The sequence below is a fragment of the Myotis yumanensis genome, unplaced genomic scaffold (assembly GCF_028538775.1).
Source record: "Myotis yumanensis isolate MYYU_CA2020_CCGP unplaced genomic scaffold, mMyoYum1.0.hap1 SCAF_19, whole genome shotgun sequence".
Lineage (NCBI taxonomy): Eukaryota > Metazoa > Chordata > Mammalia > Chiroptera > Vespertilionidae > Myotis > Myotis yumanensis.
The window spans coordinates 2,602,899-2,618,503 of record NW_027223770.1 but is presented as its reverse complement, the minus strand read 5'-3'; the positions used below and the strand labels follow the sequence as shown (position 1 = coordinate 2,618,503).

Below are 15,605 nucleotides of genomic sequence, written 5' to 3'. Positions count from 1 at the left end.
AGGCAGACAAGCGGAGCACTCATGCCCCGCAGATCCTGGGCCCTGGGCACCGCCAGCTCCGGACCCACCGCGGGTCCAGCCCACGGGCCGGGCCGGGAGTCCTGGTGGGAAGGAACCTGCTTGCCCGCCTTGAGCGGCAGAGAAAAGCTGCTGCTGGGCACAGGCCGAAGCTGCCGCAGGGGCGCTCGGATTCCTGTCCTCCCGTTGCCGTTCCTCTGATGGACAACCGGGCAGCAAGGGGCGGTGTCGGGCCGCGAGTGTCGGGCCGGCGGGTCTGGTGCCGGGCTGGCCCTGACCTGCCGAGGACGAGCGGCTCGGAAGTGGGCACCGAAGCCTTCGCCGGCCTCCCGCTCCGCGCCCTTCCGTCCATCCGGTTCCCTCGGGGCCTCCGGCGGTCCCACCGCGGTCCCCGGGTCGCCACCCCGCCTCCCGGGCGCACCGCCCGCCCTGCTCGGTGCAACCGCCCGTCACCTGCCCGGTGCTCTCCGGCTCCGCGGCCGCATCCTCCCGCGCCGCCACCTGCCGCCCGCGCCCCGCGTCCGCGCCCCGCGCTGCCCTGGAGACCGCGGCCCGCGCCCCGGGAGGGAGGGGCCAGCGCGCCCGCAGCCCCGCCCGCAACTCCTCCCGCTGGTCCAGGAGGCGGGGGCGGTTGTGACGCGGGCGGGGCGGCGGGGCAGCCCCGGGACCCTGACTGTGCGCAGTGGGCAAGGAAGGCGGCCACCGAGCGGGAGGAGGTATTTGCGACAAGTAATGCCAGAATCGGCGAACGACAGGAGAGGAAGACAATCAGTTAACGAAGGGGCGGGACACCCGAGCAGGAATTTCACAAAAGAGTCCAAGTGACCGATACACACTTGTTGTTGATTATGAAGGCGCTGAGCGCAATAGAAACCGAGAGGACACACTAAGCCCGGGGGTAGGACTCCGCGCGGCGGAGGGGGGGCGGGGGGGGGGCGGGGGAGGGGCGGCCACTTGGGGAAAGGGCCTGGCATGAGCCCTAGCTGCTAGGGTATGTGGACCCCACGAGTCCGTAATCTCACTCCTAGGTATTTACCCTAAGAAGTGTGTGCGCCCCCAAACTGGAATGGCAATAGAATGGTTCACTCCACCGTGGTGTCCCCTATAGAGGCCTACTCTCCAACAGTGAGAACGAGTGAAGTCCAGCTACACGAAATGACACAGGGGCCTCCATGTGTTGCAGATATCAGTATCTCATTCTTTTTATTAATCCTCGCCTGAGGATATTGTTCCCATTGATTTCTTAGAGCGAGTGGGAGGAAGAGAGGGGGAGGAGAGAGGGGAACATGGAAGCGAGACACACATTGATTAGTGTGTCTCTAATTGATTACACACACACATACCCCAAACGGAGCTGGAGACTGAACCTGCAACCCAGGTAGTGCCCTTGACTGGGAATCAAACCTTGGACCCTTCAATGTGTGGGCGGACTCTCTAACCACTGAGCAACACAGGCCAGGGCAAGATCTCATTCTTTTCTACAGATGACTAATCTTCCATTACACATACATACATATTTATGCCACATCTTCATTCACTTGCCTATTGCTGGACACCTAGGTTATTGCCATATCTCAGCTGCTGTACATAATGGTGCAGTGAGCACATGGGTGCATCTATCATCTCAAATTCGTGTTTTGGGTTTCTTTGGATAAACTCCCAGAAGTGGACTTGCTGGGTCCTTCTTTGTCTCTTTATAAGTTTTGTTTTAAAATTTATTTTGTCCGATAGAAGTATTCTTCCCCAGATTTTTTGTTTCCATTTGCATGAAACATCTTTTCCCATCCCTTTACTTTGTCTGTGTTATTCAACCTGAAGTGGATCTCTTGTCGGCAGCATATACATACATTTTATTTTCATCTCCTTCCAGCTACCCTATGTCTTTTGATTGGAGCATTTAATCCATTTACAGTTAAAATAATTATCAATAGTTATGTAGTTATTGTAGTTATTCTATTATTCCTATTATTCATTTTATTTCCTCTTCTTAGAGAATTCCCTTTAATGCTGGTTTGGTGGTGGTGAACTCCGTCAATTTCTTCTTGTCTGGAAAGCTCCTTATCTGTCCTCAATTTTAAACGATAGCTTGACCTCCGAAGCTAATAAAAGCCACTGCAGAGCTGGCGTGGCGCCTTACCTAGTCACATGGCTCATAGCAGCTTTTCCAGGTAAGGAACAGGGTTGCTTTCCTGAAAGATGGCAAGGAAGGAACCTCAGGATTCACCCAAACCTGTGGGTATTGCAGGAAGAGCCCCGTGGCAGCTGTGTGGCTTGGCTTCTTCGCTCGGAGGGGCCGACTAAAGCTCAAGCTAAAGATTCCCTGTAAGATTCCTGGAGAGCAGATTCAAAGAGCCTGTACTCATGTTTATGCAAATAATAAGGCCAAATTAAAACGGGACTTAATGCATCTCTGATGGAAATTAGCGTAATTTTAGGGAGAAAAACTATGTTTCAGTGGAAATCATAATACCCAGCTGTGGATGTTGGATCTGGTGCAGTTAATTGTCTTAAACGTTTTGTCTTTCACCTATAAGCTGAACTGGTTCCTAAATTCCTCTAGTTTTCTTCAACCCTCTAAGCCAGTGGTCGGCAAACTGCGGCTCGTGAGAAATGATACATTAGCTTAGAGCCGTGGTCGGCAAACTGGGCTCGAGAGCCACATGCGGCTCTTTGGCCCCTTGAGTGTGGCTCTTCCACAAAATACCGACTTCTGCGCATGGGCCACGAAGTTTCAATCACACTGTAAGTGCGCGCCCTCACGTGGTATTTTCTGGAAGAGCCACACTCAAGGGGCCAAAGAGCCGCATGTGGCTCTCGAGCCCCAGTTTGCCGACCACGGCTCTAAGCTAATGTATCATTTTTCTCCTATCTTTGGACTAGGAATTATTGAGAACTAAAGTGTTTCCGTTAGGCTGTGTATGCCATATGGAATTTACCTCAGCACCTGATGACATCAGCAAAGATGATCCAACTGCAAGGACTGTCTATCAGATTGTCACTGCTTGATCATTCCAGCAAAAGTCTTGCCTTTGGAAGTCTTCTCAACTGATAGTCTTGCAGACTCAGAAACTGGCTTATGATTTGCTGTGTGCATTAACCTTGGTTATTTTTTCCGTCTGTTCTCGTAGAATGCATGCCTATGACCTTATTTACCTGAGTGCTTGTTTACACCGTGTAGGCCTCACTTTAGAAGCCCATCTGCATCACTGTCTCCTGGAAGACTCAACGGTTTGGCTGGATGGACTGGCTGTCAGGACTAGACGGCTGAGCTGGTGAAGTGTGGGCAGTCGGTCGGCTTTGCTTGAAGCTGCTTTCACTTTCCTGCCCAAATGGTTCAGATAGAAAAGGCCACAGTCCTTCAGGGGGGATCTTAACATAATCCCGAGCCTAATTTGAATCAAGTATGGTGGACAAGAGGGCTTTAGACAGGTGTGACGCACCTGCCTCCAACCTAGTCCAGGACACTGTGAAGTTAGTCCCTCCTGCGATCACCTGGCTTTTACTTCTCGCCAGGCCTCTAGTTGCTATAATTCTCCTCATTTTTGAGCTATGCCTTAACCTTCTTATCAAATTTGTCACCTCTGGAATACAAGAATGCCAGCTCGTCCAACAACGTCATCCTCTAGACACCGTGTATGCCGCCTCCCAGAGACAGCACACCGACCTGAGCTTTGCAAATCCCCCTTACCTGTAGGAAGACTCCACTTCCCTTCTGCTCCTTTCCTCCTTTGCAGATAGGAGGGATCTCTGGGCCTGGGGCTATTCAGGACTACACCCTGGACAGCAAGAAGCAGCTACGGGAGATGAGACCTTCGTCCATTTACCCTTATAAGATTACAAGGCCCAAGGCCTTCACGGGTGAAATGTTACCACGGGCAGCTAGGTATTAGGAAGGAAGCAAAGGAAATGAGCCTGTTGGGCTGGGGAGCATGAGCCTGTTTGCTTGCCCTGCCAGGATTAACACCCTTCCTTTCCCCCATCCAGGACTGTCTGGGGGGCCAGGGAGAGGTAACCGCATCGCAATACAAGTGAAAACGGCTCAAGGGAAGGTGCTTGACCATAGAGGCCTGTCAGTCTACTCTGGTCAGAGGGTGCACTCATCAGAAGCCCTCAAAAGCTTGGAAAGTTGGTTATTTTGAAAAAGCTCCTGCTTAAAACCCCAGGGGAACAGTCTCTCTCTCTCTCTCTCTCCCTGCCTCCCTCCCTCCCTTCCACCATCTGGTATGCACTTTCACTTGCCCGTTCTCTCTTGCCCAGAAACATGTGATCATGCTGGTCTAGCAGATCGCATAGGCACCAAAGGACTAACCTCCAATATGAAGCAGGAACTGCGCCCTGGCCTTTGCCTTGGCCTTGCTGAAGGCAAGTCTGGACTCTTTCCATCGCAGGACAGAGGGAGATGGGACATTGGAAACCCAGGGAAAGCCTTCGGAATAAGCCTTGCCACACCACAATCTCCCACGCAGGGGTCCGTGATCTTGTGGAAGAGGCTAATTTCTACCGACAGCACCAGGAAGGTGGTGCGACCCAACTCCATGCGGCCTGAGGCTTCTGTGATCAAGACTCTTCAAGATCTTGCCCTATGGCTTCTTTTTAGGCTGTTCATTTATAGCACTTACAATGTCCTTCATAATAAACCTGTAATAATATTGTTCTGAAGTACATTTGACATACCATCTTTATCATACACAAAATTTTTATTTTACATAATCAATAGTAAAACATATTCCTGTAATTGTTGATTTGTTTTATAAAATGAGGTGATCAAATTCTTTAAAAGTCTTTAGTTCTGCTGAGTCTCTCTTTAATAGCAGTCCCTATTAGCTTTAAAGTTAAAATTCTGCATATCCACTTATCAGGGTATTCTCAGTAAATAAACCCAGACATGGTGGTCTCCATGCCACTGTCTAAAGCTAGGACAGGGAGAAAACAAGGAACCAAGGTGAAGGAGAAAAACACTGACATTTGTTGTATAGTTTATTCTGTTCAAATACGGGGCTGGACACCGCCTGCATTATCTTATATTTCATTGAATCTTCACACTAATCCTTTGTGGTGAGGACTGTATTCCCACTTACAGATGAGGAGACTGAATATAAACGAGGTTATTCTATGACCCAACCAACTAACAATTTGGGACTAGGAATTAGGAGGAAGCATGTCAAAGAGATTCAGAAGCTCTTCAGCACATTGACAAGCACATCAGTTTATCCGATTTGTCTTTCTGGACAGTGGCCGCCTCCCTACCCCTAATAAGAGGTACCACGGCCATTTACAAATATGGTTGCTCTGGGGGTGGAAGGGTGGTTGGAGGCACCCAGACTCTTCTTCACACACAAGCTTCTGAGAAGAGATGATATTCTTTTTCTTTTTTTAATCTTCACGTGAGAATATTTTTCCATTGATTTTTTTTTTTTTTTTTTTAGAGAGTGGAAGAGAGAGAGAAAGAGAGAAATACTGATGTGAGAGAAACACATCTGTTGGTTGCCTCCTGCAGGTGCCACAACCAGGCCCTGGCCGGGGAGGATACTGCAACTGAGGTACATGCCCTTGACTGGAATCGAATCAGGGATCCTTCAATCCACAGGCTGATGCTCTACCCACTCAGCCAAACCTCAGGGCAGAAGGGATGATATTCTGAGCTGAATCTTGAAATGCCAGGTAAGGTAAGTAGGTGTTCCAAGCACAAGGGAAAACATATACAAAATATTTTTGATAGTATAATTATAGAGATTCCTGAAACTTCTATTTAGAACTTGACCATATATTTGTTTCAATTAATAAAATAAGTCAAAGTTAATGCCAATGTCTAGGCCAGTGGCCACACCCTTCTGGACTTTAACAGAAGCCTCTTCGCTGAAAATGCCCTGGCAAGCATCATAAACCCCGATGAGGCTGAACCCATCTTCATCTCTAACTCCCACTTCTCAGTCTTGTGACTCACACAGCCTTCCTTCTTCCGGTACAAACTGGGTTTTCACAATATGCTCTTCTGAAGGCCCCATTGCCGAAAAGTATGTGGAACGTGATTCTAAGGCAGAAGGGAAATGAGTTGGGGATTCGGGTTATGATGGCAAATACAAGGGCCCATCTGAACTTCAGAATCTCTGCACTGCCCGTGCTGCCCTCCATCTCCACTGTGAACCTACTGTCCATAACCAGCAGTCCTACCGATCGCACTGCAGACACCAGGCGTGGCCGACATACGGGCCCAAACAAAGATACCCCTGGACATGTATGTTGAACAATGACTGTCTCAAGGAAAAGCTCTCATGTGATAGAGGTGCACTTTTTCAAGGGGAGAAAATTGTTTTTTACTTGTTGCATATATTTTGTTCCAGGTTTTTAGTTGTTTAGGGTAGGAAGGTAAATCTGGTTCCTGCTACTCCATCCTGGCCAGAAGCAGAAGTCTATAGTTACTTTATCTGTCCCAGATGTGCCTTTCTGAAGCCACTGAGGTGAAGGTGATTGCTGCTCCTTCCTGGCTCTGTAGACTGTGAACAAATCCTTTTCCAGAGAAGATTCCTAGCATGTTTAGCTTGCCCAAGAGCAGGCTGTCCACACCTTGTTATTCTGGTTATACTAGAGGCCCAGTGCATGAATTCGTGCACGGATGGGGTTCAGTGGGAGGTTGGCCAGCCAGCCCACCCTGATTGGGGCCTGATCAGGGCCAGGACAGCCATGGTGAGAGGCTGTGGACAGTGGACTTGCCGGCTGCGCCCCCAAATGGGGTGGGGGGCCAATTGGGGGTCAGCAGCTGGGGGAGGGGTCGTGGGAGGTCGGCTGGCCAGCCCCACCCCTTATTGGTGTGTGTGTGGGGCTGATCTGGGACAGAGCTGGCTGGGGGGAGGGGTCACGGGTGATTGGCTAGTGGACCCACCCCTGATTGAGGTGGAGGGCTGATTGAGGGTGGGGCCGGCCGTGGGGAGGCGTTGTGGGTGGTGGGCTGCCGGACCTGCCCCTGATTGGGGTAGGGGGGGCGCCGATCTGGGGTGGAGCCGGTTGTTATGATGTTCCAGTCGCTGGCTTTTTCAATATCTAGATTGCCTGGAAGGCATGTCACTATAGCAGGCCCAGCACTCCCAGTGGGAAGGTGGCCTCACTTACCAAGGCCATGCAGGATAGAATGGCAGTCTCCACTTTAAGGGGCAGGTGTGGTGGGGTAAAATGAGCACTGGAGCCAGAAGACTCAGGTTCCAGTCCTGGCTCAACACTTTATGCCTGTGTGACTCTGACAAACTCACTCAATTGGTGGGCCTTGTGCCCGTCCCTAGATAAGCACAATAGGTAGCCCGTCCCTCGATAGCTCACAGGCTGTTACAAGGAGGAAATCAAATACTGGGGAAGGAAGCACTTGGCAATCTGTAAGGTACTGTGCAAAGATTAAATGAAGCAAATTTCCAGCAAATACTCCTAAGAACCCTCAATCTTTCTAACATTCCTTCTTCCAAACGTCTAAGCTTTCGCAACACATTAAAAACTCTTGAGTATTAACTAATGAAAAGAAATGCATCATCTTCTAAGCAGTTTCAATGATTTTCTCTTAGACTATACGGCCTGAATCAGGAAATCATCTTATATAATAAAAGGCCAGAGGCCACAAGCGTCACAACCGGAACGACCGCTCGACCAGTCGCCATGAGGTGCCTTGAGCACCTCTCAGTCCCTCCCCGTGGCCCACAGGCTCTGATCGCAGCAAGGCGGGCAGCAGGTGGGTGGGGCAGCGAGCATGGCAAGCAGTGGCAGGCAGGTGGGCAGGGTGGCGAGTGGGGCAGGGCGGGGCAGCGGGCAGGTGGGCAGGGTGGTGAGCGCGGCGAGCAGTGGCGGGCTACCGCTCATGATTTCGCACGCTGGGCCTCTAGTTTATATATATGGCCCACTATAACTTCAAAAACTCATCCTAAATCTAATTTACAAATCCCTTCACCTTATGTAAGCACTTGAAAACTACTTACATTCTTGGAATTTGGGCATTGCAAGACTAATAAAAATATATCAATTATTAGCCCCATATCAGGCTGAACCTGCAATTTTTGAAACATATAAACAATTTCATAGATGAGATCTGTCACTTACTTTTGAACATTGTGGCAAGAAGTACAATAGTACCTGCCGTCATCCGTTAAGGCCTCAAGAGGCAGCAGCACACGGAGCACAGCGTTCTCGGCACTCTTCCTGCAGGAGAGGAGAGCCACATTCAGTACACTGGCCCTCACCCTGCAGTTCCACAGGGTGACCTGCAATCCTACCCCACACAAATCATGGAAAATATGGGAGAGATCATTTTTAAGCGAGAATAGCAGTTGAGTTTCTTGAGCAGTTTGAAATGGAATTAAACCATTCAAGCTTCTCTAATGTACAGTGGATGAGGGGGAGATGAAGGAAAGGTGGCGGTAAAATGGAAAAAAGATGAGTAAGTAAAACTCCTTGAAAATGCTGTGCTTTAAAATGATGGCAAGCCCTGGTCGGTGTGGCTGTTCCTTGCACTGGAAGGTTTCAGGCTCAATTCCTGCTTGGGGCTTGTGCCTAGGTTGAGGGCTTGGGGGGGGGGGGGGTGCAGCAGGCAGCTTATAGATGCTTTGCTCTCACACTGATGTTCCTCTCTCTTTCTCTCTCCCTCTAAAAAGCAATTAAAAAATAAAAAGATGACAAGATTTAAGTATAGGGAAGACTAAAAAAACAAAACAAAACAGAAACAGCATGTCATTTGAACTTCCTCCAGGACACTAAAAACATGTACTCACCACAAAGAAACCAAATTTTTTATTACAATTGTTTCAATTTGTTCATCCAGCAATATAAGGAGTATCAACTATCTATGTACTAGGCATGTAACTAGGTGATGAGGGTTCGAAGGGGAGCAAAACGGGACATGATCCCTACTTACAGCATCTACAAACGATTGGTGAGTGATCATGATTTACAGATGTCATCCATCCATCACTCACTAAACATCTATTATCTATTGAGCGTCTACAATGAGTAAGGCCTTCTATTCCCAGACTATCAGTTATTGATCCCCAACTCTTTGGCGTTTGACATTAGCGTCGATCTAATTATAGAATACTTAATGCCATCAAAGGATGCGGCATTTTGTGTAGAATGTCAAACACGAATGCCACAGCCCTGGCCGGTGGCTCAGTGGTTAGAGCCTGGGCCAGCAGACCAAAGGGGCGAGGTTGGATGCCGGTCAAGGGGGTACCTTGGCTGCACGTGCAATGCCCCGCCCAATGGGGCGCCAGCGGAAGGCGGCCAATGGATGCTTCTCTCTCCTCTCCCCCCCACTCCCCTTCCCACTCTCTAAAAATCAATGGAAAAAATATCCTCACTCCTTGGGTGAGGATTAGAACAACAGCCACGTGCATTTGGCAAGGTGGTAAGGTCTCACTCACCCGCATGGTAAGTGCCGTTACCTGGAGTGTCCCCTACCCGGAGGCCAGGACTCCCAGGGAGACTGCAGTGCTGGGAACACAAAACCCACAGCGCCATCCTCCCCCGAGCGCACCCAGGGGCTGTCACCCATCCTCCCTCACCCAAACCTCCTCCGGCCACACTCTCCGGCCTCTTTCTCCCAAAGACACGCTCCCAGGCCCGCGGCCCCGTCCCTTCGCCGGGCCGTGGCACCCCCGCAACCAGTGACGTCCTCTGGCTCCTTCACTTCGGCTTCGGTGCCCTCCCCCCATGGCTGCCTCTGGCCCAGGACCGCGGTCTTGCCCACGCCGCCTGCACGGTTACCCGGGCAACGAGCGCAGCTTCTGGGAGCGGTCTGAACAGCGGAAGCAGCTCTCCGGGTGGAAACCGAGACCCTGACTTTAGGTTCCGGGTGCCTGCGGCCAACGGGAAGCCTCCTGCTCCCTCCCTCCCTAGGCCTAGGTAGGCAAAGCCGCAAATCCAGCATCCCCCCTCCCAGAAGCATCCCTTTCCAAGTTGAGGTAACTAAACACACCAGGAAGGAACTGGGCGGTGCCTAACAGTGAGCTGACCAATCAAGCTCTGTTCTGACAGCTCTTAATTCCTTACAAGGGAGATTCACCACAAGGGAGCGCCCCACTCCATCCAGCACAGGAGAGGCATGGGGTTCTGCAGGAAAAAATACAGGTTGTTGGCTTGGCTCTGGGTTTCTAATCACGGCTCTTCTGCTTCCAGGGAAATGGGAGCTATTTGGTGGTTCCAATTTTCAGTGGGATGGTCAAGAAAGGTGACCTTTGAGGCCAGGAAGCAAGAGCCCTTTTGGGAACATCATTCCAGGCAGAGGGAACGGTGAGTGCTAAGGCCCTGAGTCCTGAGCCGCATGCCCTGTCATTTAAGGATCAGCAAGGAGGTCAGTGAGTGGCTGGAACCATAAGCTGAAGGGAGGGTAGAAAATATGGTTGGGACAAAATATGTTTTAAGGACTTTGACTCGAGCGATTGGGAAAGCCATTGGAAGAGTCACATGTTGTGACTTATGTTTAACAGATCGGTCTGGCTGTTGTGGGGAAACAGACTAGCCTCTGTTGTGGGGCAAAAGTAGAAGTCGGAAGACAAGTCAGGAGACTCTTATAAAAATACAAACAAGTTATAATGGTAGCTTAAACCCAGTAAAAGTAGTGGAAACAGTGATAAGTAGATAGAATCTGGAAATACAGATTTTGAAAGTAGAGCCATAAGAATATCCTATATAATAAAGAGGTGATATGCAAATTAACCCTCATGCCCTCACAAGATGGCTGCCTATGACCAGACCGGCAGGGAGGTTAGTGAGGGATGACCAAACAACTGAACAAGCAAACTGCATGGGGTGACCAGGCCAGTGGGGGTGGGGGGGGGTGGGGGGGAGGATGTTGGGGGAAAGCAGGCTGGCAGGAGGGGCAGTGAGGGGTGACCAGGCCAGCAGGGGGTGCAGCAAAGGGTGACCAGGCCAGCAGAGGGCCAGTTAGGAGTGACCTGGCCAGCAACGGGGTGCAGTTAGGGGTGATCAGGCTGGCATGCAGAAGCAATGAAGGGCAATCAGGCCGGTGGGGGGGAGGCAGTTAGGGGCAACCAGGCAGGCAGACAGGTGAGCAATTAGGATCCAGTGGTCCAGGATTGTGAGAGGGATGTCCAACTGGCCTAATGTCCAATCGGGCCTAAACTGGCAGTCGGACATCCCTGAGGGGTCCTGGATTGGAGAGGGTTCAGGCTGGGCTAGTATATAGTGTGTATATATATATATATATATATATATATATATATATATACACACATACACACACACACACACACACACACACACACACTAGAGGCCTGGTGCATGAATTCGTGCATGGGTGGGGTCCCTCGGGGTGGCCTGCAGGGATTGGACCCCAGCTCGTGCCCCCGCTGTGGCCTGGTGCTGCCCCCTCACCTGCTCCACCATCCTGCCTGTGAAGCGATCAATCAGGGCCAGGCCCCCTGCCCGGCTCCCTTAACGCCAGGGAGCCAGGAGGTGGCCCCGCCCCCTGCCACTCCCACTGGTCGCTGTCTGCAGGACGATCAGTGGGGCAATTGGGCCCCCACTTGCACCCACCTTGGCCTGGCGCCACCCGCTCACCTGCTCCACCATCCTGCCATGGTCCTGCTGTTGTCGGGGCCCATTGGGGCCAGCAGCACCTCCACTGCCACCCACTCCAGTGCCGCCATGTTCCATGCCGCCCCCTGGTGGTCAGCGCATGTCATAGTGAGCGGTCAAACTCCCAGTTGAACATTTTGCATATTAGGCTTTTATTATATAGGAAGGATACTAGAGGCCTGGTGCACAAATTCATGCACAGATGGGGTCCCTCGACCTGGCAGCGGGGAGGGACCACAGCTGACGGACAGGGGTGCTGCAGGAGGTTGGCTGTGGGAACCCACTGACCACCAGGGGGCAGACGCTGCCCCCTGGTGGTCGGTGCACATCATAGCTACCAGCCGGGTCGGCTGGTTGTAACAGTCACTTAGCAGAGATACTGTATATACTTGACAATGTGCCTGTCACCCTTGCGCAGAGGCCCTGCTAATCTCTGTGTTGTTCCAATTTTAGTACGTGTGCTGCCGGCCGGCACGGCTCAGTGATTGAGTGTCAACCTGTGAACCAGGAGGTCACGGTTCCATTCCTGGTCAGGGCACGTGCTCAGGTTGTGGGCTTGATTCCCAGTAGAGTCATTGATATTTCTATCTCTCTCTCCCTCTCCCTTCCTCTCTGAAATCAATAAAAATATATTTTAGAAAAAGAAGGAGGAGGAGGAGGAGGAGGAGGAGGAGGAAGGGGAGGAGGACAGAGAAAGAAAAGAGTCAAGGATGACTTCAAGATTTTGACCATGAGCAACTGTCAGGGAAGGATGAAGCTGTCGTTGACTGAGTAAGGGCAGACTGTGGGTGGAACAGTTTGGGAATGGGGTAGAAAAGGAATAAAAAACATGATTTTGAACATATTAAGTTAACGATATCTAGAAGACAGCTAAGTAAGATGAGAAGGCAATTGGATATAAGAGCCAAATTCAGAGGCAAATTCTGGACTGGAGATATACATTTGGGGAGTTATTTCTGTCTTGATCGTAAAGAGACTAGATGGGATCACCAAGGGAGTGCTCTTAATTTCATCAAACACCCACTATATGCCAGGCAGTGTGTCAGCCATTGGGAATGAGGGATAAACAGGTCAGAGTCCCTGCCTTCAGGAGGCACCCAGTCCCGCGGAGCAGCCAGTCTCATTATTTTATCATGACTCTAGATAGATACTCTTCACCAATTGCATCACTCCTGTCATTCACCAGGCTTGTCTCTGTGCAATTGCAGACTCTTTCCAAAAAAACTTACCCAACTTCAAAGCGTCAAGGATTGTCATATGAACAGCTGACCATAAGCCTTTTATTTTCTAGACCAACTCTGATTTTAAATGTTGAAATGTTAGAAAGGGGCAGTATTGAATGTCCAATTCAGTAGGAGTTAGTGCATTGAATGCAAATAGCTCCAGACATCAGGGATTGTGTCTCCTTGTTTACTGCTATAAACCCAGGGCCTAGAACAGTTCTTAGCTCCTAGGATGTGATCAATAAATATTTGCTGAATGGATGAGTGGCTTGGTAAGATTTTTATGATGCAATATATTTTAAATAGGTGAAATATTTTGATTTGAAACTTTGGGCATGTGGTCACACAGAAGTGAGTCGGGTTTTTGAAGCCATTCCTCAACAGGAAATCGAGTGTTATAAGCAAAAAACACGCAGACTCCTTGGGAGAAATGTCTTCTTAGACTGTAAGACTCAGAGGGACTGTGCCAGCAGGGAAGCTGTGGTGTGCATTGCTTACAGCTCGACTCCCTGCCATCTGGGGCCTGTCAGATTGGTGCAGAGGATTCTTGTCTAATGGAAATGATCAGTGGCAGGAGGGCTCCGTGAGATGAGCTCTGTCTAATGCTGTAGTTAAGAGTGAATGTGGCAATATTTCTGGAAAACAATTCAGCTACCTCTAGGTGATATGGTTGAGTAACACTGAGGCAACCCCCAAAAGAAAATAACATGGAAATAAAATCAGAACAGAAATAACAAACCCTTAAAGGGATTAAGAGTCTCTGGGCCAGGATTTAATTTAAGCCAAAGCCTGACTGAAGGTATTAACACATCTGAAGAAAGACTATAAATCAGGAAGATTCGTTTAGCTCTTCAAGCCTAACAAACAGCAGGAGAACCCAACCATAGCAAAGACCCCAGCACTACTGTGAGGCCCAAGCAGTTAACATAACCAAAAGGCCACACTTCTTCAGTGACAGACACAGAGCCCATTAACTATTACACAATTTGCCAATAACTCTAGGCCAATAAATTTGAAAATTTTGAAGAAATAAATAAATTCCCAGAAAGACTCAAGTTATCCAAAGGTATGTAAGAAAAAATGGAAAATCTGAACAATCCTATATCTACTTAAGGAATCAACTCTATAAGTAAAAACTGTCTCACAAAGAAAACCCCAGTCTTAAGTAGGGTAGCGCGGATAAATTCTACCAAAGTCTATTTTCACTCAAAAATTTTCAAACAAAAAAATCAGCAAATTGAATGAAATTCCTTTGTTGTATTCAGCAATATGTAAATAGGATAATAAATCAAAACCAAGTTGTACTTATTCTAGGAATGCAAAGTTGGTTTAACATTACACAGCAATAGCAAATCAAACAAATCCAGATAGTGTGGTGCAAAGATAGACCAAAACATCACTGAAATTGACCCAGAAAGAATAGGAGATAATCTTATTTCCAATAAAGTTTCAACAAAAATCCAGTGGGGGAAAGGATTGTTCTACAATAAATGATTCTTGATCATACGAATTTGGCATTCATATAAAAAATACTTCTATTCCTACCTCACACCATACACAAAAATTAATTTGAAATAGCTCATAAACCTACATGTGGTAAGTAAAGCCACAGAGTTTCTAGGGGGAAAAAGGTAAATATCTTTATGAATCGGGATAGGATAGATTTCCTAAAAAGTTCACAAAGAAGCACTGTCCATGGAATAAAAGATTGTTACACTGAACTTCATTAACGTGAAGAACTTTAGTTCATCAAAACACATTGTTAAGGTAAACTAAAAACTGGGAGAAGATATTCACAATATACATATTAAACAAAAGACATATTCATGACAAATAAAGAATTTCTACAAATCAATAAAACATAATAACCCACTTAAAAATAGGCAAAAGTCTTAAGAACTGTTTCACAGAAGAGGCTATCTTAAGGATCAAAAAGTATATGAAAAAGTGTTCATCCCTGGCCAGGTGACTCAGTTGTTTGGAGTGTCATCCCGTACACCACAAGGTTGTGAGTTCAATTTCCAGTCAGAGCACACACCTCGGTTTCAGATTTGATCCCTGGTCAGGATGCCTACAAGTGGCAACCATTAATGTAGAATTGAAAACAACATAGTAGATAGTATTGGAAACTTTTATGTAGTTGGATTTATCAGTTTAAGCTGCATCTGGACCATGTCTGAGGTGTTAGCCGGCTAAGTGTTAAGCGCCTTCCCGTTAAACCCTCAGCAATCAGAACACTTGCTTCACTAGGTTTTGCCAAATGCCAATCAGACTGGACTGAGCTAATCTCTTCCTGATAATGTCATGGCAAATAGTGACCAGGACTCACCTGTATCACCAGTCTTAGCGCTGGAGGGACACGGCTCTGGCCGGCTGGCTCTGATGCAGACTTGCCACAGCACCCGGAGTGAGTGACTTCGCTTCCCTGGGCCACACAAGGGTCCCTGGCTCCGGGTTCAAACTGCAGGGGCCTGGGCCAGGACAGAGCTGAACGCTAACACTGAGCCAGCTGGGCGAGGTGTGGTCACTGCAGATTAAGCAGGATTTGGCCTTGGAACCAGAGAAGAGTCCGAGGGCTGAAGGACACTGAATTTACTGGTTATGACCGGGGGCCATGTCTCCTGTACAACTTGAGGCCAGAGGAAGGCTTCCACTTCCCATGCCTGGCCTGCTATGCTGCCCAAGAGTTCACTAGTGGTCACTCCTTCGCTCTAAGACATTGAGTGCAGAGGCTCCTGGTAAAAGGCTGCTGTTACCAGATAGAGTTGCGTGGCCACAGCCTGCTCATCGGTGACC

At 49.0% G+C, this 15,605-nt stretch overlaps 1 protein-coding gene, 1 long non-coding RNA gene and 1 other non-coding gene across 5 annotated transcripts in view; all 3 read right to left on the bottom strand.

Moving 5' to 3' along the window:
- The window catches only part of JHY (junctional cadherin complex regulator), a 94,417-nt gene extending 93,886 nt beyond the window's left edge, over window positions 1-531 (bottom strand). For 2 of the 3 annotated variants that reach the window (XM_070399770.1, XM_070399772.1), the window contains exon 1: window positions 472-520. In XM_070399770.1, the coding sequence (XP_070255871.1) occupies window positions 472-503 (32 nt within the window). In that variant the 5' untranslated portion in view covers window positions 504-520. Of the gene's footprint in view, window positions 1-471 lie in introns of all 3 variants that reach the window. The other variant, XM_070399771.1, reaches the window with a different exon arrangement.
- A 4,232-nt stretch (window positions 532-4,763) lies between these two features.
- Window positions 4,764-9,691, bottom strand: LOC138997868 (uncharacterized). The gene is made up of 3 exons (XR_011469034.1): window positions 9,552-9,691; window positions 8,095-8,193; window positions 4,764-6,049 (listed from the first exon to the last, which is right to left on the bottom strand). It is a non-coding gene; the product is annotated as an uncharacterized lncRNA (long non-coding RNA).
- A 2,267-nt stretch (window positions 9,692-11,958) lies between these two features.
- LOC138998223 (U6 spliceosomal RNA) lies at window positions 11,959-12,061 on the bottom strand. Its single transcript, XR_011469092.1, has one exon. It is a non-coding gene; the product is annotated as a U6 spliceosomal RNA (small nuclear RNA).
- Between the last annotated feature and the right edge of the window lie 3,544 nt (window positions 12,062-15,605).